Source organism: Neophocaena asiaeorientalis, unplaced genomic scaffold, assembly GCF_003031525.2.
Source record: "Neophocaena asiaeorientalis asiaeorientalis breed wild unplaced genomic scaffold, Neophocaena_asiaeorientalis_V1.1 scaffold108, whole genome shotgun sequence".
Lineage (NCBI taxonomy): Eukaryota > Metazoa > Chordata > Mammalia > Artiodactyla > Phocoenidae > Neophocaena > Neophocaena asiaeorientalis.
In genome coordinates this window covers 3317439-3343729 of record NW_020173770.1, presented here as the reverse complement: position 1 = coordinate 3343729, position 26291 = coordinate 3317439, and the positions used below count along the sequence as shown (strand labels likewise).

The 26291-nt window shown below is 45.7% G+C and overlaps 1 protein-coding gene across 2 annotated transcripts in view; it reads left to right on the top strand.

Annotated features, from left to right (window-relative positions):
* Positions 1 to 26291, top strand: part of DOCK1 (dedicator of cytokinesis 1) — a 463294-nt gene that overhangs the window by 260807 nt on the left and 176196 nt on the right. For both annotated transcript variants that reach the window (XM_024751569.1, XM_024751568.1), the window contains exon 26: positions 5345 to 5439. In XM_024751569.1, coding sequence (XP_024607337.1) covers positions 5345 to 5439 — 95 coding nt within the window. The remainder of the gene's footprint in view (positions 1 to 5344; positions 5440 to 26291) is intronic.

The following is a 26291-nucleotide window of genomic DNA, read 5'->3' as shown; positions in this document are numbered from 1 at the left end:
GTAAACCTTTTTTATTGTTGTTAATCGGTCAGAACTTTGTAAAATGTGTTCCTATCTATTAACTATACATAGGGGGTATTTGACTATTTTTCTACTTGGACAAATGCTCACAAAAATGAAAGGTCGTTGTGTGTTAAATAATTGGAAGTTAATTAGTAATGCAGTGTACGAAGAGCCTAGACCATTTTCTCAAGACTACTTCCTTGTAAGAAGTGCTTCTTCAGGTTTTCAAATTCAGCTCTGGTTTGGTTGGATGAGTCATTCCCATACAAAATCTCAGTTATTATCAACACCAAAGTCACAGGCCTCAGAACTGGTACTTTTACAGTCTCTCAAGTGACCCTTTGGACCCCAAGACAGTGAAAGGATGGAGCACAGCATGGAACTGAAAGGCTAATCCAGGAAAGGAAAAGGGTGGATGCGTTTGGCTCAAAACTCTCTCATAACAGAGACAGTCCCTTTAGGATGGTGAGCCAGGTGGGGTCTTTAAGTTCTTCTGCAGTGGAGATGCTGGCCTGAAGAAGGGGCTGCTAGCTGTCTTGTGTCCCAGTTACTGAAGCAGGACCACAGGTGGAGAACTTAGTGTCCATAGTAAGATCAGAGGTGAAGAGGAGTACTCTGGGCCTTCCAGTGGAGCCTGTTCTCTTGACACTTGTCCCAGATTCCCACTAAGTGGCCATAAAGGAATGTTTGCGGAGTGACTGAGTGAATAATGACGTATCCAAGAACAGTGCGGGTGGAAGTAACGCTTATTGGTTACAGGTTGAGTGAATGCAGGATACAGGACGGCGAAGGTTGAAAGAACCAGGCTGTGGGGTCCCTCTCATCTCCAAGGAGGACCCAGGGGCAGCCACAGGCTACCGTGCATCCCCGCCTCTTTCTGTGGCCTCTCCCAGTCCTGTGCAATTGTAGGTTATATAGAGAAGCCCGGTCAGGCAGAGCTCTGAGCTCTTAGCGTCCTCCTCCTGGATTACCCTCCTGCCTCCATTCAGCTTCCATCCCAACACCTTCTGGGAACCCCTACCCGACACCTGCCTTGACTTCACCTGGTGGCTATCGCCCACTGCCCCTTCCCTTGTGCCTTGTCCATCCCAGTCAACCAGCAGCCTGTGCTGGGGTGGTCCAGCGTGACTTCTCACAAATGGAAAGTGGTGAGGATGCTCACAGGGATTATGAAAGCAAGAATATTTGCCAGGTGGCTGTCCTTGCCTGGGAAACATTCTGCTGTTGGGCAGGCCTGGTCTTAAAGAGCCTCGATTTCCGTGTGAAATGGCCACCGAAGGGTGATTCGCAAGCTTGTGTGGGGAATGTCACGAGTAGCAGGAGGAGCCTTGCTCTGAGCATCCATTTCTTTATTTCGTGTGACCATTCCTCGTAGATGAAGCTTTACCGAAGACGGTCTCCCCTGGATGATGAGTTTGGGGGTGCAGAATCCTTTTATAGTGAATTCACTCAATAGCTGTTTATTGGAGACTGACTCTGTGTTAACAGGCGGAGGAGGTGACAGCAGGCAATGCAGACGGGTCTTGCTCTCGTGGCCCCCAGTCTAGTGGAGAATATCACAGGTGATCAGGGAGTCCTTCAGATAACCCAGGCTATCCATGCTCCAAAAGAATGACGCCTGTAAAGCAGCCAGACTGGACTGAGTCGGGTGGTCAGGAAGCCTTCTTTGCAAAGGAGAGGATTGTGGAATATCGAGGAATAGAAGAGAGGACATTCACTGTAGGTGGTAGAGCAGCAAGAGTCCCGGGGGTGAGGTGCAGCCGGACAGGTGCTGGGGCATCAAACCGCACAGGACCCCATTGGTCATGCTAAGAGGCTTTGTGTTTTTCTGCTTGTTTGGTTTCCGTTTCTGTATCATTTATTTACTGTTTTTCCCTTAATTATTTTAAAATTATTTTTAAAGCATCTATTTTTTGAGTAAACTTTTTATTTTGAGAAAATTGTAGAGTCACATGCAGCTGGAAAAAATAATGCAGAGCACCCCTGTATTCTTGACCCAGTTTCTCCCAATAGTGGCATCTTGCAAAACTATAGAACAATGTCAAAATCAGAACGTTGACGGTGATACAGTTCACTGATCTCATGTTGATTCTCTCCATTTTGCTTGTGCTCTTTGCTCTATTTATCTTGAAAAATTTCAAACATACAGAAAAGCTGAAAGAGTAGTACAATGGAAACCATTATTCCTGTCATCTGAATTCATCAGTTGCAAGCATTTTGCCATACTTGCCTCCCCTGTATCTCTATGGACCTCTTTCTATGTAGCCAAATCCCATAAGTATGTGAGAAACATGTAAGTGGTTCAGCAAATATCTCTCAAGGTTGAGGACAATAGTCAACGGCCTTAATGACCTTCCAGAACATAACAATCATCTCTTCATACCGTCTGTATTCAAATTTCTCCTCAGTTCTCCCCAGTCATTGTTGTATTTCATTATAGGCTTTCTCAAATCTGCATCTAGTCTGGATTCACACGTTGTATTTGGTTATCTCTCATTCATCTCTTCTTTTTTCTAGAATGAGTTCATCACCTTGTTTTTCCTTCCCATTCATGGCATTGCTTTTTAAAATTCGATTTCATTTTTATTTATTTTTTTGAAGGGATAAAGTCACTAGCTTTGCAGACTTTCACCCGTTCTGGAATTTTTGATTGCTGCCTTGTGTGCAGATTTGTTTCTGCAAATTCCCGTGTCCTGCAAACTGGAAGCTTGATCTAAAATTCAGGTTCACCCTTTTGGCAAGCGGAACAGAAGTTGGTGTTAAGCATTCCCTGGTGTGTCTGTTGGGAGTCTGGAAATGCCGGGCTGACCACTACTGATGATGATGGGTTTGATCACTTGGTTAAAAGGGAGTAACTACCAGACCTCTCCGTTGTGAAGATACATGCCCCTTGAAGATTATCATGTAATCTTTGGGTAATACTTTGGCATCTGCAGAAAATTGCAAAGGTCTTCCTCTAGCAATCTTTCACCTGATAAGTTTAGCATGTATTGATGGTCCTTGTCTGAAACAGTTATTTCTCTGACTTAAGAGAATGGTGACTTCCTACTTCCGAGAATCAAGACTCTTTGGCTTTAATCTAGGAACACTGGGAAGCCCCTGAGGACGTGGGTTCAGCGGGAGATGGGGGGAAGTGTTGGTGCCCTGATCTGATTTGTAATTTGAAAAGGTCACCCTGGGTGAAGTGTGGGGACCAAGAGAGACAAGAATGACCATAGGTAGATGGGCTAGGATGCCCCGCTGGTAGTCCAGGTGAAAAAGGATGATCAGTTATCCAAGTGGGTGGGTATGGAGATGGACAGAAGCAGATGGTTTTACAAGAAGATTTTGCCTGTGGGATACACTGATGGCTCTTGTTAGAGCCGTCCGCTTATTGTATGGAGCATCTTGTGAATAATCTAAAAATGCAGCAGGGATGGATTGATTTTAAAAAGATGAAATTTTCACAAAATATCTCATGTTAATCTTCCAGCTCCCCTCTTTGACTTGGAGATAGCAGTTGTAATAGTCTGTTCAGCCTCATTGGCCGTTCTAGGCAAATGCAATGGTGGGGACCACCACCATGGCCAGTAAATTATGCAGACCGACAGGGAAGCCTTGCAAAACCTCATCTCCGACAATCTGCAGCATTTTGTTTGATCAGCAAAGTACCAACATTTAACAGCTGAGCCATACTAATGAAGTACGGGACTGTGTTTCCTAGAGGGAAAAAAAAAAAAAAAGGAATTGGGAAAATATGCTTCTCTTCTAGAATAATAAAAACCAGACCCTGTATCTAAATTATTAGGCTTTGAGGAGTGACCAGCAAGAACGCCAGCAACTTCATGCACATAGAGATGTGACTAAATTACAGCACTCAGCCGGCGAAGTAGGCAACCTGGTCGTTAAAATGTGAAACTCTCGACAAAGTGGGGAAACTTAAGGATTGAAGTATGAATTTCAGTAATTAAACTAGGGAGAGAAACTGTTCCTTGTGTCAGGGGGCACCTAGAACACCCCTGCTCACAAGCCCTGCTGGTCAGGACTCCTGTGGGCAGAGTCTGGAGGACATGGAACTGACTTTTCCCTCCTGACTCTGCCCGGGATCCTAACCTCTCCTGCACTGGAGGCCTCTGTTGTATAAAGGGTGATCACGATTGCTCCTTGAGTTTTTATTCATGGGAGGAGGCTCGACAAACCCCTCCCAAGGCAGAGATGACTCGCTGTAACCTGGCATTGCTGTTACGGTTGCAGAGGAAGCATCTCTGAACATCGGCTTATTGCTGCTGTCGATGGAACTGGTGTCTCTTTGCAAGAAGTTCTTGGGTAGAACTTTGTGCTGGGAATTGCTTTCTTGGCTGCAGAAATCCTGTTCACCACCTTGGTCTTCACAGCCATTGTACCTAATTATGAATCAGTAGATTAAATACATGAGAAACATCCACTCTATTTGGCCATCTCTGACTATGACCTCATTTTCCTCCATGAATTCTCAGTTGCCTGTCCCCTTCCCACCCAGATCTTGAGGGAGCACGCATCCCGGGCTACCGGGATGCGTGCTTTTCAGGATAACCACTTGTTTTGTTCAGGTTAGCTCAGAATAAGCACTAAACTGTCAGATTGAAGAAATTCTCCTAATTCTGGCAGGCACAGAGTGGACCCACTAGGAAGGGGGAACCCCTTCTCGATGCCAGGAGTGGTGTGATTGGCCAGGAAGCAAGGTGGGACAGCAGGGCACCACTCGTGAAATTCAGGGACCATCTAGGAGACAACAGAGGCATAACTGAGGAGCTTATGGATTTGAGGATGCCACATAAAAGAGTCTGGAATGCGACCACATGCTTAAATGGTTTACTGGGAGCTGAATAGGTGCAGATGGTCAGGAGTTCCTGTTTGAGCCTTTCAGCTGTTAAATTACATAAGAAAAAGGAAAGGATAATAATACCGCATATTCAACCCAATGGGCCCTGTTCGTAATGAAAAATCTCTGTAGAGTAAATATAAGACATAGTTACGACCTGCGTGTTATGTTTGTTTTAAAAGGTTTCTTTAAGCAGAAAGAGTGTGACTATGTATTTGTAACCTTTGGGGACTGACTCTCTGTGACTCTTAGATATGCCCAAGGAGTATCTTTTAATATGTCCTTGAAAAAGTTCTACGGGACAGGAGGTGCTCAGGCAAACAGAAAGGCAGAAGTGTAATACATACCTCCTGTGAAATACATCTTCATTACTTTTTCGTATGTTCTCATTCAGTTAAAAGAAAAAAAAAAAAGTCATTTATAATGTAAAATTATTCCAGGGGGCATTGGTTTTCACCTTTTTCTGGGTGGGTTGTTTCAGTGTTCTCTTTTTTATTTCAGGATTTTCTGATGGAGACGTTCATCATGTTTAAGAACCTCATTGGGAAGAATGTCTACCCTTTCGACTGGGTGATCATGAACATGATGCAGAATAAGTGAGTACAGGGGAGGGCTCTCCTTGACGAGGCGCCTGATTCGTGTCTGCTGGGAATGGAGGTGTTGCTTGGATACCACGGGGTCTCCCACAATGTTCAGGGTGCTCCCCCTTCTGTGATGCAAATGCTTCTTTGGAGAAATGGGCCTGGAGATTGGGTGCTTTGCTTATGCCAGCACGGGCTCTGGGGCTGAGAACTTGGGCCCTGCCCCCTGGAGAAAACAAATAGGAACATGACCCGCCTTTCCCTTCACCTTTGTCAAGGGCATCAGTTTGCCATCTAATCTTAACCATGTGTGTTTGTTACCCAAAGCGATCCTCAGCTCTGTGGGAGTTGTTTGAAAAGTGTTTGCATTTCACGTATTTCAGCTGGAAAGCGTCCTGAGCATTTTCATCACACGTATTAAATATTAAGCACGTGCCTTGTTCATCTTCTTGTGAGGGCTGTTGGTTAATTTTCTAGCACTTGGGTTTTATCATTTCTGTAAGCGCCAACAAAGATCATGGGGTTCTCAATCGCATGTGTAGAAGGAATTTCTGTTGACTTCTTTTTTCTGCTTCTTTCTTTTTGCAATTTTTATGGAGATAATTGTAGGTTCATAGTCAGTGCTGCGGTAAGGAGTAAGACAGGAGATCTTGTGTACCATTTACCCAGTTTTCCTTGATGATAACATTTTGTAAAACCTTAGCACCAAACTACAACCAGGGAACTGACATTGATACAATTTACCCATCTTCTTCAGATCTTCCCAGCTTGACTCGTACTCATTAGTGTTTGTGTTTAGTTTCTTGCAATTTTTTTCACATGCATGTGTTCTCAAATCCACTCTCACGGTGAAAACATTGAACATTGCCTTCACCACAAGGGTCCCTGTGGTTCCCCATTTGTGACCCTCCCCCTTCCCTAATCCCTGGCAACCACTAATTTGTTCTCCATTTCTAAAATTTTGTCATTTCAAAAATGTTATATAAATGGAATCATACAGGCTGTAACCTTTTGGGATGATTGACTTTTTTTCTTTCACTCTGCCTGATTCCCTGGAGACTCATTTGGGTTCTCGGATCAGTGGTTTGTTCCTTTTCATTGCTGAGTTAGTGTTCCCTAGTATGGATGTGCCACAGGTGGTTTAACCATTTTTACTGTTGAAGGACATCTAGACTATTTCCAGTTTGGGGCTATTACAGATACATCTGCTATGAACATTCCTGTACAGGTTTTTGTATGAACTTAAGTCTTCATTTCTCTGGCACAACCGACCTGGGATGCAAATGCTGGACTGCATGGTAATCATATGTTTAGTTCTGTAAGAAACTGCGAAACTCTGCCATTCTCCATTCCCGTGAGCCACGTAAGAGAGATCCAGCTTCTCTGCATCCTCGTCTGCATTTGCTATTGTCACCATTTTTCATTTTAGCCCTTCTGATACACGTGTACCATGTCTCATTGTGGTTTTCATTTACGTTTTTCCTGAGCCTCTTTTTAATGATTTGTCCACCCTATGGATAAATTCACAGCAGCAAGGGCCTTTCCCTTTGCCTTTTGTGGGTGATGCTCCTTTCCAGGACAGCAGGGATGAAATCGGCCCTGTGTACCATAAGCTGTGGGTTCTGAGCAGGCCTCCGCTAGGACTGAGCCGAAGTAAGTGTTGTCCATCTTAAGTCATACGTTGCTGTGGCTGAAGCCTCTTGCCTCACATCAGACAACATCTGAGAATTAAGTGGAGAGGCTCGGGAGGGAGCGGCCTCTCACAGCTGGAGATATAAACGTGGCCAGCGCTCACAGCAGGGGTCCTGGCCTTGGCCTCTTGCATTTCCACCTGCTCTCTCTTGGGATCTGAATCCTCACCCAGAAAGTGAGGAACTTAAAGCACGAGGAGTTTCTTCCTTCTCTCTCTGTCGGGATTACCTTTTGTGAGTGACGATTTAGAATGAGTCTAGAGAGCTGCAGTGTTCATGTTTTTCGTGGCCTATCTTCAACAAACAACAAACAAAACCCGCTGTCCTGGATCTACAGGAAGACTCGGGCTCTCCTTGCTCTGCTGGATGCTGTAGCTGAAAACGACAGACCCGTCCTTGCCGTCTAGCAATGAAATAACTTGGGGCCTCTGCATTTAACTAGACCCGACAGATAAACTTGCCACGTCGGTAGTGAAAACACGACTCCGTTACTCGACTGAGTAGAGCTAAAGGCGGTCGCTGAGTCAGGCAGCCGGGCGGCCCCGGGTGTGGTCGGAAGGCGTGCGTGTGGACACCTGACCCCGCATGTGGACTTGACCTGTGCTGCATCTCCCCTACAGAGTGGCCGTGTCCTAGCACCCAGGCTGTGCATTCCATACCCTGGGGACAAGGGTGGGAGAGGGCTGCTCCTGCAACGTCAGATGCCATCTGTCCTCAGAAGTTGTGTGACTTGGTGACCCCAGTCCCAGGGGTCCCACCGAGGTCAACTGTCACCCCATTGAGGAGGACGCAGCCACACTTTACTTTGATGCTATTTTTTTTTTTTTTTTTTTTGCGGTACGCGGGCCTCTCACCGCTGTGGCCTCTCCCGTTGCGGAGCACAGGCTCCGGACGCGCAGGCTCAGCGGCCACGGCTCACGGGCCCAGCCGCTCCGCGGCATGTGGGATCTTCCCGGACTGGGGCACGAACCCGTGGCCCCTGCATCGGCAGGCGGACTCTCAACCACTGCGCCCCCAGGGAAGCCCCTGATGCTATTTTGCTGGTGATGGAGAGTCTGTTTTCAGTTACACCCTTACAGTTGCATCATAGCCTCTTCCTGCGACTGCATCCTCTGCCTTCTCCTGCCAGCACTGAGGTATCTGATCATCACCCCGGACCTGCACGTGGGCGAGAGCCACGTGCCCTGTGACTCAAAGCTCGGAGCGCAGCCCTCAGAGTCTCCTTCTCCGGAGACCCTGTCCAGCTTCTCCTAGGATGTTCTGTAGTTCCCGGGTGAGGATGTCGCTTGACCCGTGCTCGCTGGAATTGTGCGTTCCCTGCATTCCTCCTCACGTGCCACTCTGCAGGGTGCAGCCACGTGACAGAGATGCAGGTGTGCCGTGGCATCTCCACCAAACCAAGCCTTTGCACCTCAGCCACAGGGAGGAGAGCTCTTTGTTTGTAGGGAAAGGCAGCTCTGCAAGGCCGAAGCCCTGGTTTGTTGTGTCCTCTTAAAGGCAAATGCCGGGGACTTCTGAGGATAAAGTCTTGTGTCAGTGATGATGGAATTAGGGTCTGGAGCCGGAAGTCCATCCTATTATCTTGGGCAGTATGCTCGTAGGCTGCAGCCCTAAAAGACTGCAGCCCTAAAAGACTCCTAAAGGAGGAAACACTCAGAATGTAAAATCCCTGTGGTTTCTTTTATGTTGTACATAAAATGTACGGAGCCATCTCATCAAGAATTCTAGTACTCTGAGGCCAAGTCTTCCAGCTGACAGCGTTTCTTCCATCAGAACGTCCCAAGGAGGAGCTGTGTCTGTGTATGCCTCTCTGTGTGTGTGTGTGTGTGTGTGTGTGTGTGTGGACGTTTGTGGTTGTGTGTGCACGCACACGTGTGTATGTGTCTGTGTACGTGTGTGTGGGTGATTTTAGTTCCCCAACCAGGGATTGAACCCAGGCCCTTGCAGTGAGAGCACTGAGTCCTAACCACTGGACCACCAGGGAGTTCCCTAAAGACACTTATATTTGCAGAGATTTTGACTCTGAGAAGCTGCAGCCGATCCGCCTTCCTCTCACAGCTGACACACTTTGCAGGCACAAGGTCCCCAGCCACAGGGAATAACAAAAGAGCAGGCCATGAAGGAGGCATTTTAGACTCTGATCAAAGTTGGAGCTGTGAGGACTTCCCTGGTGGTGCAGTGGTTAAGAATCCACTTGCCAATGCAGGGGGCACGGGTTCGATCCCTGGTCCGGGGAAGATCCCACATGCCACAGAGCAAGTAAGCCCATGCGCCACAACTACTGAGCCTGCGCTCTAGAGGCCACGAGCCACAGCTACTGAGCCTGCGTTCTAGAGCCCATGTGCCACAGGTACTGAGCCCACATGCCTAGAGCCCGTGCTCTGCAACAAGAGAAGCCACCGCAATGAGAAGCCCGTGCCCTGCAACGAAGAGTAGCCCCTGCTTGCTGCAACTAGAGAAAACCCGTGCGCAGCAATGAAGACCCGACACAACCAAAAATAAATAGTCAATAAATAAATAAATAAAAAGTTGGGGCTGTGATCATTGTAATTTTCTTTCTTACATCTTACTGCCTTAAAATGCTACCCCCTCTGTTTGAATAAACAATATTGAGTTTTAGAAGCTGAATTGGTTGGGTGGCTGAGGAAGATAACTGCCTCCATGCAGCCAGCTAGGTAACACTTAAAGCTATCTTAAGACATCTGGTTGGTGACCCTTTAGTTTTCTTTAACATCCTTGTTTAAATGCCAGTTTCAAAGTGCAGAGTTTATCTCCTTTTTCATTTAACACACGCATTCTTTGTGATGTGTTGTGCGTTTTCATCTTCAGGCTAAGGGTGACCTGAAACATATGCTTCCCACGTGCCAAGCACTTCTCGGGGGAGACTACAAGCCATCATGTCCTTAATAACCTCAGCAGCACTTTGAGACAGCTGTTGTTTTTATGCCCACTTTACAGATGGGAAAGTTGAGGCACAAAGGTTTCTTAAGTTGCCAAAAAACACACAGCTGGGAGGTTATAGGGCCAGTATTTAAAGAGCCCGTAGCCTAAAACCACGCTGCTACCTTGAGTATGCCTCCTGTTTCCCGAAGAGAGTATTTTGTTTTGTTTTTAATCCTTATGTCTTTAAAACACAACTTTTCTGCAAGATTTACTACTTACCTGAGTGAATTTTAAGCACAGAAGTCAAGATGTTCCTACTTAGCTTTTTTTTTTTTTTTTTTTTTTTCCGGTACGGGGGCCCCTCCCTGCTGGGGCCTCCCCCGTTGCGGAGCACAGGCTCAGCGGCCATGGCTCACGGGCCCAGCCGCTCCGCGGCATGTGGGATCTTCCCAGACCGAGGCACGAACCCGTGTCCCCTGCATCGGCAGGCGGACTCTCAACCACTGCGCCACCAGGGAAGCCCCCTACTTAGCTTTTTGGAGCCATTAAAAGTATATGCTGTTACAGAGGATCGCATCCATTACTGAGCTTTATGGAGTCCTGCTGTGAACTTTTAGGACAGAATCTCACTAATATCTTAATAAAATAATTTCTCATAGAAATTACATAGATACCATATAACACTGTTTCTTTGTCGTTGTCTATTTGCCCCTTTTTATTCCTATGACTTAAGAGCTTGATATCTTACGTGCTGCCAGATTTGTCTGTTCCTCCTCCCGGCATGCATCAGAGGATGTTTCCTTGCCTGCTTGGGATAAGCAGTAATTCCCAGAAGTTTCCCTAGTCTGTATGTATGTTTTAATGGGACAGCTGGACATGCAGTTTTACCACCTACAGCTTAGAAACTGACAACATCAGCCTCTGCGGCCCCTTAAATATTCATGTGATTCTTCAGCTTTGCCTCTGCAGATGTGGACTGTTCTTCAATTCGTGGGGCTTGGATGCTGTCTTTAACTACATTTTACATTAGTTTTGGGGCAACATCTTGTAAATCAGGAATCAGATTTATAGGATATAATGAATATCTCAAAGGACAGTAGTCACTTGGTTGCTATATTCAAGATAGTAAGTGATTGGCAATGGCCTGACGTTGTAACCCTGCTCTAGGATATACTAGTGTCAGACGGCAAGGTGACATTTAAGATAAGCACGGTTCAGGTATAGTAGATGTGTGCTTGTGTGTTAGCATCCAGAAGTGCTATTTAATCTGCCCAGAGGGAAGCAGATGCTGTGTTTCCATTTAAGATCTCAGGTGGCATTGGAAGCATAGACCTTCGCTTGTTGGCAGATAAGTGCTGGTCGCCATTCTTGAACTTCTATCAGCTAAAATGTTCAGGTTTACAGTTTGTGGTATGTGTAGCCTAGTCTAATGTTGAAGAATTATGCCGTGGCTGTCTTAGAGTTCCGTCTGGTTGTTAACACAAACGTGACCACTAAGTTGCATTTCTGTGTCTTTCTTCCGGTCGTAGGGCTTGAATTCATCCCAGTAGAGTGTCTGTGCACCGATAATCCTGACTAGAATTCTAAGGCATAGGAGTGACTTGCTAGGAAATGAGTCTGTTGGTTTGACTGAGTTCCTTTCTCACCTTGAAGGAAGCATTTGTTATTAACTACTTTTATTTACTTGCAAAAGGCATTTCTACTGTGTGCCATGGGGTAAAAACAGGGGCAGGATTGAGTATAATTTTCAGATTTTTAGAATTAGACTTTCTTATTCATGTGCACTGCAGAACATGGAATAAAACCTTTCTTACATTTGTCCACCCTTCAGACTTGCAGAAGAATTTTAAAAATTCAGTTACCCTGATTGAGCTTCTCACTAGGTCTTGTTGCTTGTGTCCTCTTTTCTTAGGATGAAAAATAAAGTAAACCATCATTTTTACTTCCTCAGAGCTCTCATTGTTTACAACTCTGATTATCAGTATTTTCCAGTGTCCTCTTTTGGTGTCGATTTTGTGTCTCATTCTCCTTGGTTTTGTCCATGTTAAGCTGGGGCCTAAAGGAGGTTATATTTATAATTTGTTTCTTAATATCCTACACACATTCATGACAGAACTTGGTATATTTTACAAGTAAGGATTCATAGACTGTGAGTATAAAATAGACCATGTAAAGCCATAGAGAAAACTGGAAGGTTTTTAGAAGCCAAAATCCTTGAAGCTGCCTGGGAGACGGAGCATGAAGGAAAATATAATGGATTGCAAAATTCTCACTGGGTGATAAAAAAGATTCTTGCAGTTTGTCAGGGGAGATTGGCAATTTATGGTAGAGATCCTTACATATGACATATTGAGCAAAAGAATATCACCTTGAAGGAGTAAGTTGAGAACTCAAAATTGTGCCCACAGAAAACGGAAGACATTATTTTTATTTCAATTTTGAGATGCTTAAGATGTTACTGGTCAGCCTGTTGACCATGAGCAGTTGGTCATCATTGGACCTGTCCTAAAGACTAGCTTCTCGAATGTAGTGGATTTTGCTGAGCTGCCCAATTTAGTCTTGTCTAGTTGTTGACCGTTCAAATATTGGAGACCAACCCATCTAAACTATTATCTGGTTTGTTTACCTGAAGTCAAGGTTTCATCTTAAGTGTGTACTTTCAAACACTAACATTTCTTCCCAGCCTGGAATTGATGAGGTCATACTGCTATTGATGTCACATGTCTGGGTGTTACTCATTTTTTTGATCATGGCCGTTTGAAGGCCAAACAGTCCCAGGTGATGGGAACACAGTCTGCATTCTCGATTGTCTTTGCATGGCAGTGTGTTGGCTGATTTCTACTCCTCTTCTCTCATCTGTGATTCAGGCATTTTTGGACCAGGGAGTGTTTTCCTCAGTCCATCAACGCAGTGCATTATGTTTCCACCAACCTAATGCATACAATACATATTTACACACTTACAACCACATATGGCTCCTTTCATTGGGTCAATTTTCCATGCATATTTTTGTAACTTAGCTATTTTTCTCCTGTAAAATATAGCATTTTCCCCACTGGTAAGTATTATTCATCAGATGTATCAGCATCCAGGAAGGCAAGCTCACGGCTGTTTCTGCCAAAATTAATTTGACATATAGTCATGATAGGAAGGGTCCTTAAGACTTAGAAAGGGATTCCATCTTTGAGATGCCAGGTTTCTTAGACGTCGTGAAGCTGCTCAGAAGGCAGATTTGCAGGGTAGGCTGTTTGCAGGTATAGCGCCATTGGGTTTCATTGCTGTGGAAGAATTTTCGTCCTTGCTAGCTCTGTGCCTTGGGCTTAGATTAGAGAAAAGGTACCATTTGCTTTCGGGAGAGAGGAAGGTAGGGGTCCCCACTTTCTGGGGACCGGCCTTAAGTACTGTGGCACTAGCCACAGCCAGAACAGACACCTAATGGTCGAGTCTGGGAGGACAGCGTATTTTGTTTCCAACTCAACCTCCTTTCCAGGAAACGCTGCTCTGGTGAAAGGGCATGGAGTTGAAATCTTTGTGCAAGTTAAAAACATGGGTGTCAAGCATTTTGGGCTCAAGAGACTCTTGGATTATTTCTTCTCAACATCTTTTCTCCTTTCTTTGAAGCATGGGGTTTTAGTTGATGTTGTTTTTAATTTATTTTTGAAAATAACTGGGTTCCTTTTGAGGTTTTGCATATCCAATAACTCGACGGTTTCAAGCACACCTAAGTATCATTTTTTCCTTTGAAACAGTATACAGTAGCTGACAAAAACACTGTCACAACCCCACTAGCTAAGGACCAAAAGGTTATAGGTTTTGAGTGAAGAAACAGGAATTCAAAGTCAGGATAATGAAAACATTCTGGAATGAAAGTTTCCCTAGTGCTCAGCATGCCTGCACTTTCTTTGACTCATACAGTTCATAACTTCACTCTTGGAACCTTAATCCTCTATAGGGAAATTGGGCTAAGAGGAGATGTTTTGCAGCTCAGACCCCAGTTTGCAGGCACTGAGGCCCAGGCCTGCTTCCGGATTGGGCCCACTGGGGCTGCAGCTGAGCACATTTCCGGCCAGTCTCAGGGAGAAACACGTGAGATCGTCTTCCGAGGCAGAGGTGGCCATCGTGAAGCACCGAGATTCTAAGCCAGCTCTTGATTTGCATCTAGGAATGGTGCTCTGGACCCCACGGCAGGGAGAGGAGCCCACGTGCACAGTGCTTTGCTATTAGTTGGAATTCTGTTGATCCTTTATGGCGTTTTCATAAGTTATTTTACCATTTTCCATACAGTTATTCTCTGGCATGGATACTTCTGCTCTTTGCTTAATAATTAAGCTTTTGGCCTAAAACTAACACAGATAATTCCAGATTTTACCTGGCTCTTGATAACCACTAATTCATTGCACATGGCATAGATATTTTATGCAGTTGGGTCTTATTCAAATGGCCTCTTTATTTAATTCCGAGATGAAAAATCAAAGTACTCTCCAAGGAATGGCAGTGATGAAGCACTCTTAGCCAGGACTCTTACTTAGGGAAGCTTGCTTTAGAGGAAAGTTTTGAAAGGGCAAAATCTGTAAGAATTCTCCGAGCTAGTGCACACCTTGCTGTGAGCTCCCGGCTGGTGCTGATGACGCCATCCTGCCGGCACTTAATGCTAGAGGATGTACTTCACTTTAGGAGGAAGGAAGCCAAGTGCCCTCTCTACTTGCTGCATGAGACTGCTCTCAATGCAAAACAAAATGGACGAAATATAATTTATTAAGGTCGTATTCCAGATCTTTCCATCCTAAAATTTTACCTCCAGTGCTCCTGGGGCTTAGCAGAAAGCGTGTGTAGTGTGAGACCCTCTGGTGTCATGCTCTTAAGTCTAGAATGGGTGGAGGAGGAAGCCCATGATAACTGAATGCTCGCTGTGTTGCCAGCATCGTCTTAGGTATCTGCTCTGTGGTTCTCAACCTGGGGCGCTTTTACCCCCTAGAGGCCAGTCGGCAATGTCCAGACACAATTTGGTATCACAGTGTGAACTACTGGCACCTTGTGGGGAGAATCCAGTGATGCTGGTAAACACCCTTCCATGTACACAAGAGTCCCTATTGCAAAGAATCATACCCCCCCATGTCAATTATATCCCCATTTTATGGATGAAAAAACTGAGTCTCGGTAATGTTAAGTAATTAATAGAAATATATGTCATCCATTTCAGTGATCCCCTTTTCTTTATTTCCGCTTTTCTCAGCCACTCTTCTCTGTTGCATGACCCCAGCAAGGACAGGAGCCTTTACCATAAATAATAGCAGCCGTCCACTGACGATGCCAGGGCTGAGCTTTCCTGTAGAGGGTGAGGATTGGAGGCAGTTTTCCCCAAGATGCCCTGCCAGGTGCTACAGCTTCACAGAAGATCCCTGTGGGCGTGGCTCAGGTTCAGGTGACAATGAGAGTAAGTCACACTGATGAGAATTTAGATCCCGGGGGTGCCCTTCCAGTGCCTGGCACGTAGGACATGTGTGGAAGATATTAACAAGTGTCTCTTATGGGGGAGTTACGGTTTTTGTTTTTGTTTTGTTTTAGATTCCTCATACAAGTGAGATCATACAATGTTTGTCTTTTTCTGTCTGACTTATTTCACTTCGCATAATGCCTTCAAGGTCCATCCACGTTTTCACAAATGACAGGATTCCCTTCTTTCTCATGGCTAACATTCTATTGTATATATACACACATCTCTTTTATCCATGCATCCTTGTTTCAGGGATGTGTGTTGTTGATATCTTTTCTTACTCACCGAGTCCTTTTTTTTTTTTTACCCCCTCTTAAGAGTGGTATTTGTGGGTTGACATTAAAATTTTTTATTTGAAAAAATTTATTTAAAAAAAAATCTTTGAGGACTCTTGCCGAAAGAAACTGAGTGGACTTCCTGCTGGTCAGTTGGTCCTAACAAGCATGGTGACCATCCAAATAGCGAGGCTTAACATATTTTCTATATGGAAGCTCCGTGAAATGCAGTTTTTGACACGAAATCATCTTGAAGATTGAACATGGAATTACACCATTATTTATCAAGCTCTTGTTCTTTTCTAGACACAAGATGGGAAATAAAATTGAGTAATATTTTATCTCCATCTTCAGCTTGACAGTGGAATACTTAAAAAAGAAATTCACATATGTAGTACATTTGCAGGTGTATAAAGAAATGATGATACTGTTAATATAATTTCTCCATGGACTCAGAATGTTAGGTTCGTGATGGTTTCTATACATTTTTGCTCATATAAGATGCTTTTTTTTTATGTGTCATGTGGTACATTTTCATGAGATTCTGTACTTTTGTGCATGACCCTTGGACGCTGCATTGTGGGAAATCACTCATCACCTCAGTGATGTTCGGAGTTCGGTGTCGCTGTCCAGCGCATAGTAGGTGCTGAACGAACAGTGGCTGAGTAATTGCCTGATTGAAAAGAATGAACGTCGATAGGGAATGTTCTTATTACAAAGTCAACTGATAAAACACATGACATATTCTTGTAGTGGTTCTTTTCCAGGAATGAAACACAGTTACCCTTGTTATTTTGGGGTCCACAAAGAAATAATTCCGGATGTAGGTATGCAATAAACATGATTAGCTAGTGATTAACTATTAGCTAATGAATTTCCTTAATTGAAGGTGTTCTAAACGTACCACAGAAATGTATGAGGGAGACCCGTGTTTGTACGTACGAGCCAGCCTTTGACTGCAGGTCTGTAAGCTGCTGGCTGCTGGCTGCTGGCTGCTGGAGCTTGCTGTTTCTTCTTAACCTTTCCAATGAGACTTCAGAGGAGGGTTTTACTTAATACCGTACCTGTCAGATTCCCAGAGCTGCAAGTAAATTGAAAACACAAATTATATTGAAAAGTGAAATATTTTGTTATTCTACAGTTTGGTTGATTTAGGAAGAAAATGAACTCTGACAGCTTTTGCTCTTTTCATTTCATTGGCTTCTAATGGTTCCAAACAAAAGCCCCATAGCCAAAGCCTTTTCCCGCATTGCTGTGTCAGAGATGCCATGAGCCCTTCTCTCTGCTCAAGACCCAGTGTCCACTGACTCCGTGTCTTGGGTGCACAGGATCTTAGGAAGGGATAGAAAGTGCTAAATGTTAATATTTGTGAATATAAATATTAATCATCCCTGGAGCACTCCAGCTGTCTGACCCGTGGGTAGCTTTTCAGCACTTACCACTTTTTTCAGCTTTCAATCCATTTTTCATATGCAGAGATATCTTTTCCCCATTTTTTTCTGAACTGCTGCCATGGCATCCCTAACGTGGGGCTGTTCGGGATGCAGAGGTTCGGGAGAGGAGGTTAGGGGAGCCCCCTCCATCTCTCCTTTCTCTTTCTTCATTCATTATGTTCAGAGGAAAACCTTAGTGAGGTTTCATGCAAGAGCCAGAAAGTTATCAGAAGTTATCTGATAACCAGAAGTTATCAGGTTGAATTCCTCACCTGTGATTCGGTGGGATGGGATATATGTGTTGAAAGGGGACAGGGGTGTTTCATAGGGCTGAGCTCCTTTGACAGAGGCTGAACCATTAATACCTCCCAGGGTGGCTTTGCTTCAGGGACCTTTTCACACCTTCATCTTTCACACCTTTGTCACGATTCCTCCTTTGTCCTAGCTGGGGAGGGCTAGGCAGCGGTGGAGGCATTGACGGGGGCAGCTTTGGCCCTTCCTTGCAAGTCCCCCTTCCCTGCCATGTGGGAGCCGTCTGCCTCTCTGCTTTCCCCAACATCCCTGGGATTAAGGGGTCAGGAATCTGATTTGATTCTTCACGCTGAACATTACTGCTCCACTAAAGTAAATGGCTATCTCATTCCCATCTAATCCTGGAGTGTATTGTGTCCAAGGTGTTTTTAATTAGCTATTAACCTGCAGAGGATTTGGAAATGGAATATGAAAAGAAGCTGCATATTGGATAGATTTATTTATTTTTGGTACTAAACCTACGAATTAAGCTTGATTTAGAGGGAATGGAGTGTTTCTCTTTTATGAGATATCCTTGGAGGTAAACATGGTTTGCATGTAATTTTGGGGGGCCTTGATTCACTTTGTTATAAAGCAGAAACTAACACACCATTGTAAAGCAATTATACCCCAATAAAGATGTTTAAAAAAAAAAAATTTGGGGGGGCCTGGCATTTCTGAGCAGTGTTTGTCACATAGTTAGGTGTTCTCTCCTAGAACTTAGCTCCTCAGTATCCAGTGCATTATGAAGCGAGTTTCTCCTACTGAGAAAAACGGTGAGAAGGCAGACATCCTGCTAATTATTGACCATCTGCCCCAAAGGTAGATTTTCGTGGTTTTTCAGTTAAAGGAAACCATATGCATAACACAACACTTGAAAGAAAACATGTATTGAGCTGGGATTGTTGGGATAAGAAGGGGCTAGAGGGAACCCTGTGGGACCCAGGCATAAATATGTCTCTCCGCCCAGACAAATGAGGGACAGTGTGAGTGCCATCATCCTTGGGGTCTGACGTGAAGGGAACTACTGCTTTCTTCAGGGGAAGCCCGTGTTTCTCTGATGTTAATTTCTATGAAGTTTCTTATCTTGGTCCTTAGAGGCGAGGATGCAATTGCTTTTGTTTTGTTTTGTATCATAGAATGTGTCCTCAGTGTCAGATTCGAAGACGTGGCACAAGCCTTCTTTCTGTTACTCATGATCACCTGGGTGAAAGTCAGGACAGAAAAGTGAATCCCAATTCTGTAACGTTATTATCAAGGTTGCTAAGGTTGCATCAGGTAAGGAGCTCCCTTTGTAGATGGAGAAGCACACCTGCTTTAGAGTTTGACAGACTTTGGTTCAAACACACCCCTGCTAGTCGGACGGCCTTGGGGCAGTGGTTTGCCTTCCCCAGCCACCTGTGAATTAACAGCCATCTGGAAGGACTCATGATGGTTATGCCAGTGGCCAGCAAAGAGCCACCCTCCACCAGTGCCAGAGAGAGTGTCCTCCCCATCCTCGTGGTGGCTGTTATTGGGTGATCATTCTTGAATTAGTGAGATGCAGGGGTGGGGCTTTGGGAGCCTGGAAAGCCGGCAGCTAACACAGCTCTGGCCCCCTTTCTCTCCCTTGTCAGTTGAGCTGGCCTGGGGTGAGGCAACACGGGAGCTGTCTGCATCGAGCTCGCTGCAGTGCCCGTGATACCGCTTAGTGGATGGAGATAAATCCACAGCGGGGACTGCAGGAGGCAACGTTTTGTGATTCAGTGTGTTCCTGCCCCTGAGAGAGTCCCGACCCCACCCTGCCTGTGTGGCTGGGGTGACCTTGCGTGTTAAGTGCAGTTCACGTCCACTTCCCCGACCTCAGAGGGGATCAACCTTGCCTTTGGCCTTGACTCTGGTCCGGGCTGTGAGGGCAATGGGGACAGGGTCCATCCCTGCTCTGCGGCCTCCCTTAGATTCCAGGAAGCTGTTCTCTGCATCCCTTGAGGTGTGTGGCCTTCCTGTGGGATGAAGCCCATCTCCTCTGCCACTGCAGATGACGGAAGTTGCAAAGATGCTAAACCCATGCCCCTCGGAAGAGAGTTTGCTCTCTGTGTTGCAGGCCTGGGGGCTGCCCAAGGGCAATCTGTACAGCTTTGAAAAGAAAATCGCCCTCAGGGCTGGCTTCTGTTTACACTTTAGAGATCTGTGGGGTGTTGGAGCCAAAAACCTTTCCTGGAAGAAAGTGACTGGGTCCCGTGGGGCCGCAGAAGTGCTCCTTTATCGGAGAAGCTATAATCTTCCACATCAAGGTGCTGAGGTTCACTAACTACCCACCCTTTGACCCTGTGCCCAGGGTCAAGCCCAGTGAGTCCTCCAGAGCTGGGGTGGGGAGGCTCTGGGCTTGAGGAAGAGGAAGAAGGATCTGGTAGCCTCATATCAGCCTGTGGTCAGCTACATGCGGGACTGACCGTGAAAGACCACCTGGCCGAGACCGCAGGTGACCAAGTTAGAGGCAGATTTTGTAGTGGTTGTCTTGAGATCAGTGAAAATTCTTGAGTTTAGATTCAAGGAAAACTCTTTTTATTTGCTGGGATTTCTGATTTGTTCTCTGAGGGACAATTCAAGATCATGTACTCCTAGGGCTGGGAAATGCCTGAGGCTGGAGTGAGGTCTAGGAAGCAAGGGCAGAGTCACGAGGCATCGCTGTGATGAAGGGACCACGAGGAAGCACCGCGCTGCCGATCAATTCCTCGGTGATTCTGCTGATGACGAAAGGGAACGTTCATCAGTTTAGTTATTTACACTCTTGCTGTGCGAAGGTGCTGTGGGGAGTGCGTGGGGGCTTGCTGCCACGCCGTGGGTAGCAGGAGACCATCTTGAGGTCCTATTATTGGGTGATATGCACATGACTGTGTCTCTTTTAGGCAAGTGGGTCCTGTTCCGCCTCCTTGCTACATTTCACTTCATTCAGGTGTTTATTTCTTTCAAGTAATTCCCATTGAATTTCTAAGCTCATCTTCTTGGAATACCCACCTCAGCTTCAAAGTTGAGCTATTCGAGGACGGCTCTTCTCTTGCTTCGCAGAGGGTCAGCCCAGCCTCTCACACAGAGCTGCACACAAACTTGGGATTTAAAGAATTGTTATTGGATGGACGTGGAGATGAAGGGATGGGTAGCTAAAGATGCCTCTGGTCTTCCGGAAATCCTCGACAAAGGGATGAAAATAGCACAGAGCTTTCAAGTTTGCTGTTTCCCAGACTTTATAGTTTGGCAATCTGTATTTGCAAAAAGGACACCTTCTATAAGCAACGTGGGCTGTCTTTATTTTTCATTCTATGAACCATGGGCATTCGGTCTCCCTGCCTCTTACCTATGTCGCCTTCTTTCTCGCCATTGTTTGCATGTCTTACCCGTTTCTGCCCTATTTTCCTTCACATTCCTCAAGTCCTTACACTTGCTGAGATTCCAGCTTTCATCGCCTTCATCCCTTCCCTGGCTTCCCACGTGGTGTCTTCCGTGCTCTCCTGCATCTGAGGCACTGATGGACATCCGTTCCGGTAGATGTCATATCTCCTTTCAGCCACACGGATGCTCCAGGAGGCAAAACCAGGAGGCAGTGGGTGGTCCACAAAGCTGTGGAGGGACCAGCCCGAGGCTCAGGCTCTCGGTTCAGACCTGAGTTCCTTCACGTAGAAGCCACACAGCCTTGTTGACTCCATTAATTCCTGGAGTTGCAGCTTCCTCATTCCTGAAGTGGAGACCACAGTGGCTTGCAATGAGCATTCCAGAAGATATTGTAAAGCAAATAACTGGCCTGCAGCAGATGCACGGGATCTTGTAATATAAGAAAAAAACAAAAACACGACAAAGCCAGGAAATAGCGAAAGAATTTGGTGTCTCTAAGAATGAAGACTTTTCTAAAAAGTACGGTGTCCCCACTGAGATAGGGAGAGGGAAAGATGGTGCAAATAGACTTAAGATGGGGTTTCATCTTAATGACATGTGAGCATCTTTAACCCAGTGTGAAATCCTCGGACACAGATGTGCGATTTTGCATGATCCTATAAAATGTGAGAAAATTTCATGTGGCTTAGATTGTGTATCTATATTCTTGCCCCTGTGTCAATGCATGTGTACTGATAGTTTATTGTGGGACAGGCACTGTTCTGGCTCTGGGGACACAGAACAAGTAAAGCAGAGTCGATTCAGCCTCCAGGAGCTGCAGGTGTTTCAGTCGTCAGAGTTCAGAGGCATCTGGGGTCCAGTGCATTGGAAAGAGATGGCCAAGGAACAAACGGACCAGCCCATGAATACGCCTAAGTCTCTCCATGAGGAAAGCTTCAGACAATCTCCAGTTGAGGGACATTCTACAAAATATCTGACAGGTGCTCCAGTCAAGGTCATCAAGAATCAAGAAAAGTCTGGGAAACTGTCACAGGCCAGAGGGACCCAGAGGACAGGAGGACTGTAAGTGTTGTGGTAACATGGCTGAGATCCTGGAGCAGTAAAAGGATATGGGGAGGAAACTAGTGAAATCTGAATAATGTGTGGTTTAGTGAAGAGCAATGATGCAGCACTGGTAACATCATGGAGACAAAGGTACCATGGTGATGTAAGATGTTAGCATCCAGGGAAACGGAGTGACAGTCATGTACCAGAACTCTCTGTGCAACTGTTTCTGTAAATCTAAACCTATTCCCAGATTTAAATTTACTTAAATTTTTTTAAAAATGAAGGAGGCGGGCTTCCCTGGTGGCACAGTGGTTGAGAATCCGCCTGCCAATGCAGGGGACACGGGTTTGATCCCTGGTCCGGGAAGATCCCACATGCCGTGGAGCAACTAAGCCCGTGCGCCACAACTACTGAGCCCGCGTGTCACAACTACTGAAGCCCGCACACCCTAGAGCCCGTGCTCCGCAACAAGAGAAGCCACCGCAGTGAGAAGCCCTCGCACCGCAACAAAGAGTAGCCCCCGCTCGCCGCAACTTGAGAAAGTCCGCGCACAGCAACGAAGACCCAACGCAGCCAAAAATAAATAAATAAGTAAATTTATTTATTTAAAAAAAAATGAAGGAGGCATGTTGGAAAATATAGATGGTGATGAGGATCATTCAGAGAATTTGAATGGGAGGCTGTGAAAGGCAAGGCTAGGTGGCTGACTTTAGACCAAGGGTTCAGTGAAGGGCTCTGCAGGGGAGTGGCAGTGAAGTTGGGACCTAAAGCAGATGGAAGAGGGAATTCCCTAGCGGTCCAGTGGTTAGGATTCCAAGCTCTCACTGCCAGGGGCCTGGGCTCAATCCCAAATCAGGGAACTAAGATCCCGCAAGCTGCCCGAAGCAGCCAAAAAAAAAAAAAATCCTCACTAAAGTATTGGGTTGGCCGAAAAGTTTGTTTAGGATTTTCTGTAAGATGTTACGGAAAAACCCAAATGAAACACATTTTGGCCAACCCAATAGATGGAAGAGTGTCCTGTTCAGAGAGCAGGTGGACACAGGCTCTCTGGTGGGTATGTATGCAAGATACAAGGAGCAGAAAGAAGGCTGGTCTTGCTGTTCTATCAGAGATTTATTTTGAGGTGGAAAGTTGCTGGAAGCTTTAAATCAGAGAAATGGTATCACTGACGTTTGTTTTTCTGAGACTGTTTGAGCTGCTTTGCCAAGAGTAGAGAAGAAGAGAGAACTGTGTCATTGGAGGGCCAATGAGGAGCCGCTGGAAGAATCTAGGCGAGAGATGGCTGTGGCCTGGGCTCAGATAGTCTCTGGGGAGAGAAAGAGGAATGGGGGCTTTGGGGCATGTTTTGGAGGCGGGGTCAAATGGACCTGTTGCAAACTGTGTAGGGAGGGAAGGAAAATGGAGAATCAAGGAGAAGCCTTAGATTTCTTAGAATAAAGATGTGGCGGGGGGTGCCCTGGTGGCGCAGTGGTTGGGGGTCCGCCTGCCGATGCAGGGGACGCGGGTTCGTGCCCCGATCCGGGAAGATCCCACATGCCGCGGAGCGCCTGGGCCCGTGAGCCATGGCTGCTGAGCCTGTGCGTCCGGAGCCTGTGCTCCGCAACGGGAGAGGCCACAGCCGTGAGAGGCCCGCGTACCGCAAAAAAAAAAAAAAAAAAAAAAAAAAAAAAAAAGATGTGGCGGATATAGATACAGTGGAATATTACTCAGCCATAAAAAAGACCACAGTCTTGCCATTTGCAACAACATGGATGGACATGGCAGAGAAAGACAAATACTGTATGTTATCACTTATAAGTGGAATCTGAAAAGTAAAACGAAACAATAGACCAAAACAGAAACAGACGCACAGGTACAGAGAACAAACTAGTAGGTACCGATGGGGCAAGGGATGGGGGGGGCAAAATATTAGCCTTTACCTCTTAAATCCCTACCCCTAAGGATAAAATAAGATGCAAGGACATATTGTGCAGCACAGGAAATATAGCCAATAGTTTATAAATAACTTCAAATGGGTATGAGCCATAAAAATACTGAATCACTATGTTGTACAACTGAAACCAATATAATATTGTAAATCAACTATAATAAAAGAGGTATAACAGTAGTACCAAAAAAAGAAACACACCAAAAAACACAAAAAAGGGATGGGTGGAAATTTTAATGAGGTGGAAAATCAGGCTTTTGGGGAGCTCTGTTCCGGCCCAGTTCAGTGTTTCTCAACCTGTTTTTTTTCATTATCACCCTTCTAAGGAGAAGGATTAAATTAGATTTAAGTTTAATTAAGAAGAGACATTAAGTGCTAAGAAATAAAATTTTGTAGGTAGGGTGAGCTTGGAGGGCCACAGGCCAGGGTAATGTCTGAAATGTTCTACATCCTCCCTAAGAACCAATTTTCACCCCCTTAGGGGAGATGTCAACCTGTGGAGAATGAACAACCTGGTTAATAATGAGATGCCTAGGAGACAGCCAGGTAGAGAAGCTCAGCTAGCAGTGGAAATTCAGACTGGACTTCAGGCGAAAGGGGAGGTTAGGAGATACAGCTGGATGTCCCTAGCGTTTAGATGATGAAATTGAAGCCACCTGGGGAGTGAGTGTGGCTGGAAAAGTGAAGCAGAGCAGGCTGAAGCCTCAAGACACTCTTGCGTGGAAGGGATTAACAGCAGAAGAGATGTCATCAAAGGAGAAAAGCCAGGAGAGGGAAGATGAGGTTGAATTCTGATGAGAGGATGTGTAAGATCACAGAGAAGTGAACAGAGGAATCGGCCACACAGGGGTCACTGCTGCTGTTGACCAGAGCGGTATCCTTGTAATTGTCAAGGAGGAAACCAGCCTGCGGGGGTCATGGAGAGAGTGGACACACTGGCCGGGCACCTCTGTCAGGATGTAGCGATGCATTGTTGTGTGGGGGAAACTGTGATGCCAGATGGGTTTGATATGTATTTGTTGTTGACATAGGAGTCATCCAGTGGAGAGAGAAACAGATGAGGGGTGGTGGTGGGCTGGGTGGAGGAGCTCAGTGTGAGCTGTGGGGTCCATAGTAGATGGGATGGAAGGGCACGGGCTGGCCTTTGATAGGAACGAACACAATGGATCCGTTGTAACAGGACAGGAGACAGAGTGGGTACAGACGTCATCACAGGTGTAGAGGTGACTGTCGTATGATGAGAAGATTTCAGCGTGTTTCTTTCTCTTTTCTCGCTAAAGTATGAAGCAAGATCATTAGCAAGAAGGGGTTCTCGGAAAAGTCAGTGATTACGATCTTGTGTCCCCCCGCCCCCCAGTCCTTAAGGCCGGAAAAGCAGGAGCCCAGGACACTCTGGCACAGTGGTCCAGAGTCCCAGCAATGGTACACTTCAGGCTGGTGGCTTGCCATCCTTTCTCTGTTTTGTTTAGAGGTACAGAATATACAGCTCTGCTCAGCGCTTCTTGATCAGTCCCAGGAAGTCTTGGGCGCAGCAAGAATTTTGTGAACCACATTCTTTTTTTTTTTTTTTGCGGTATGCGGGCCTCTCACTGCTGTGGCCTCTCCCGTTGCGGAGCACAGGCTCTGGACGCGCAGGCTCAGCGGCCATGGCTCACGGGCCCAGCCGCTCCGCGGCATGTGGGATCTTCCCGGACCGGGGCACGAACCCGCATCCCCTGCATCGGCAGGCGGACTCTCAACCACTGCGCCACCAGGGAAGCCCCAGAGAAGCACATTCTTCCATCATCCTAGTTGCTCTTTGGTCTCTATTGCTCTTTGAACTGCTCGGTTGCAGAATGCGTGAAGGGATTTTAGAAATCACATGCTGAGCATTATGGGCCATTTTCTGTTGCTAACTTCACTTTCCTAGTTCCTCAGTGACATAACATGCATGTCTCTGCTGCCGGCGAGCAGCAGGTCAGGGTGTATAGAGCCCTGAAAGCTAATGGCCTTCATGCATCTCACTGATCACATTCACGTAGAAGTGTCTCTCGTCTAGCTGGAAATGCGAATGCCAGTTGGGCAGCCGTGATGAAGCGATTCCCGTTTCAGCTGCCTTGATGTTGAGAGTGGAGAGCGAGCTCAATTGGAACATAATCAGTTTCCCTTTTAGAAAAGGTTAATGTGGAAATACCTTGTGAGCAGCAGAGATTCTAATGTCCTTTTGACTTTAAAAAATTTCCTGGGGAGAGGGATAAATTAGGAGTATGGGATTAACAGATAAACACTATTGTATATAAAATAAACAACAAACAAGAAACTACTGGATAGCACAGGGAACTATATTCAATATCTTGTAATAAGCCATAATGGAAAAGAATACAAAAAAAGAATATATATATATATATATATATATATGCATGGAATCACTTTGCTGTACACCTGAAACTAACACAATACTGTAAATCAGCTGTACTT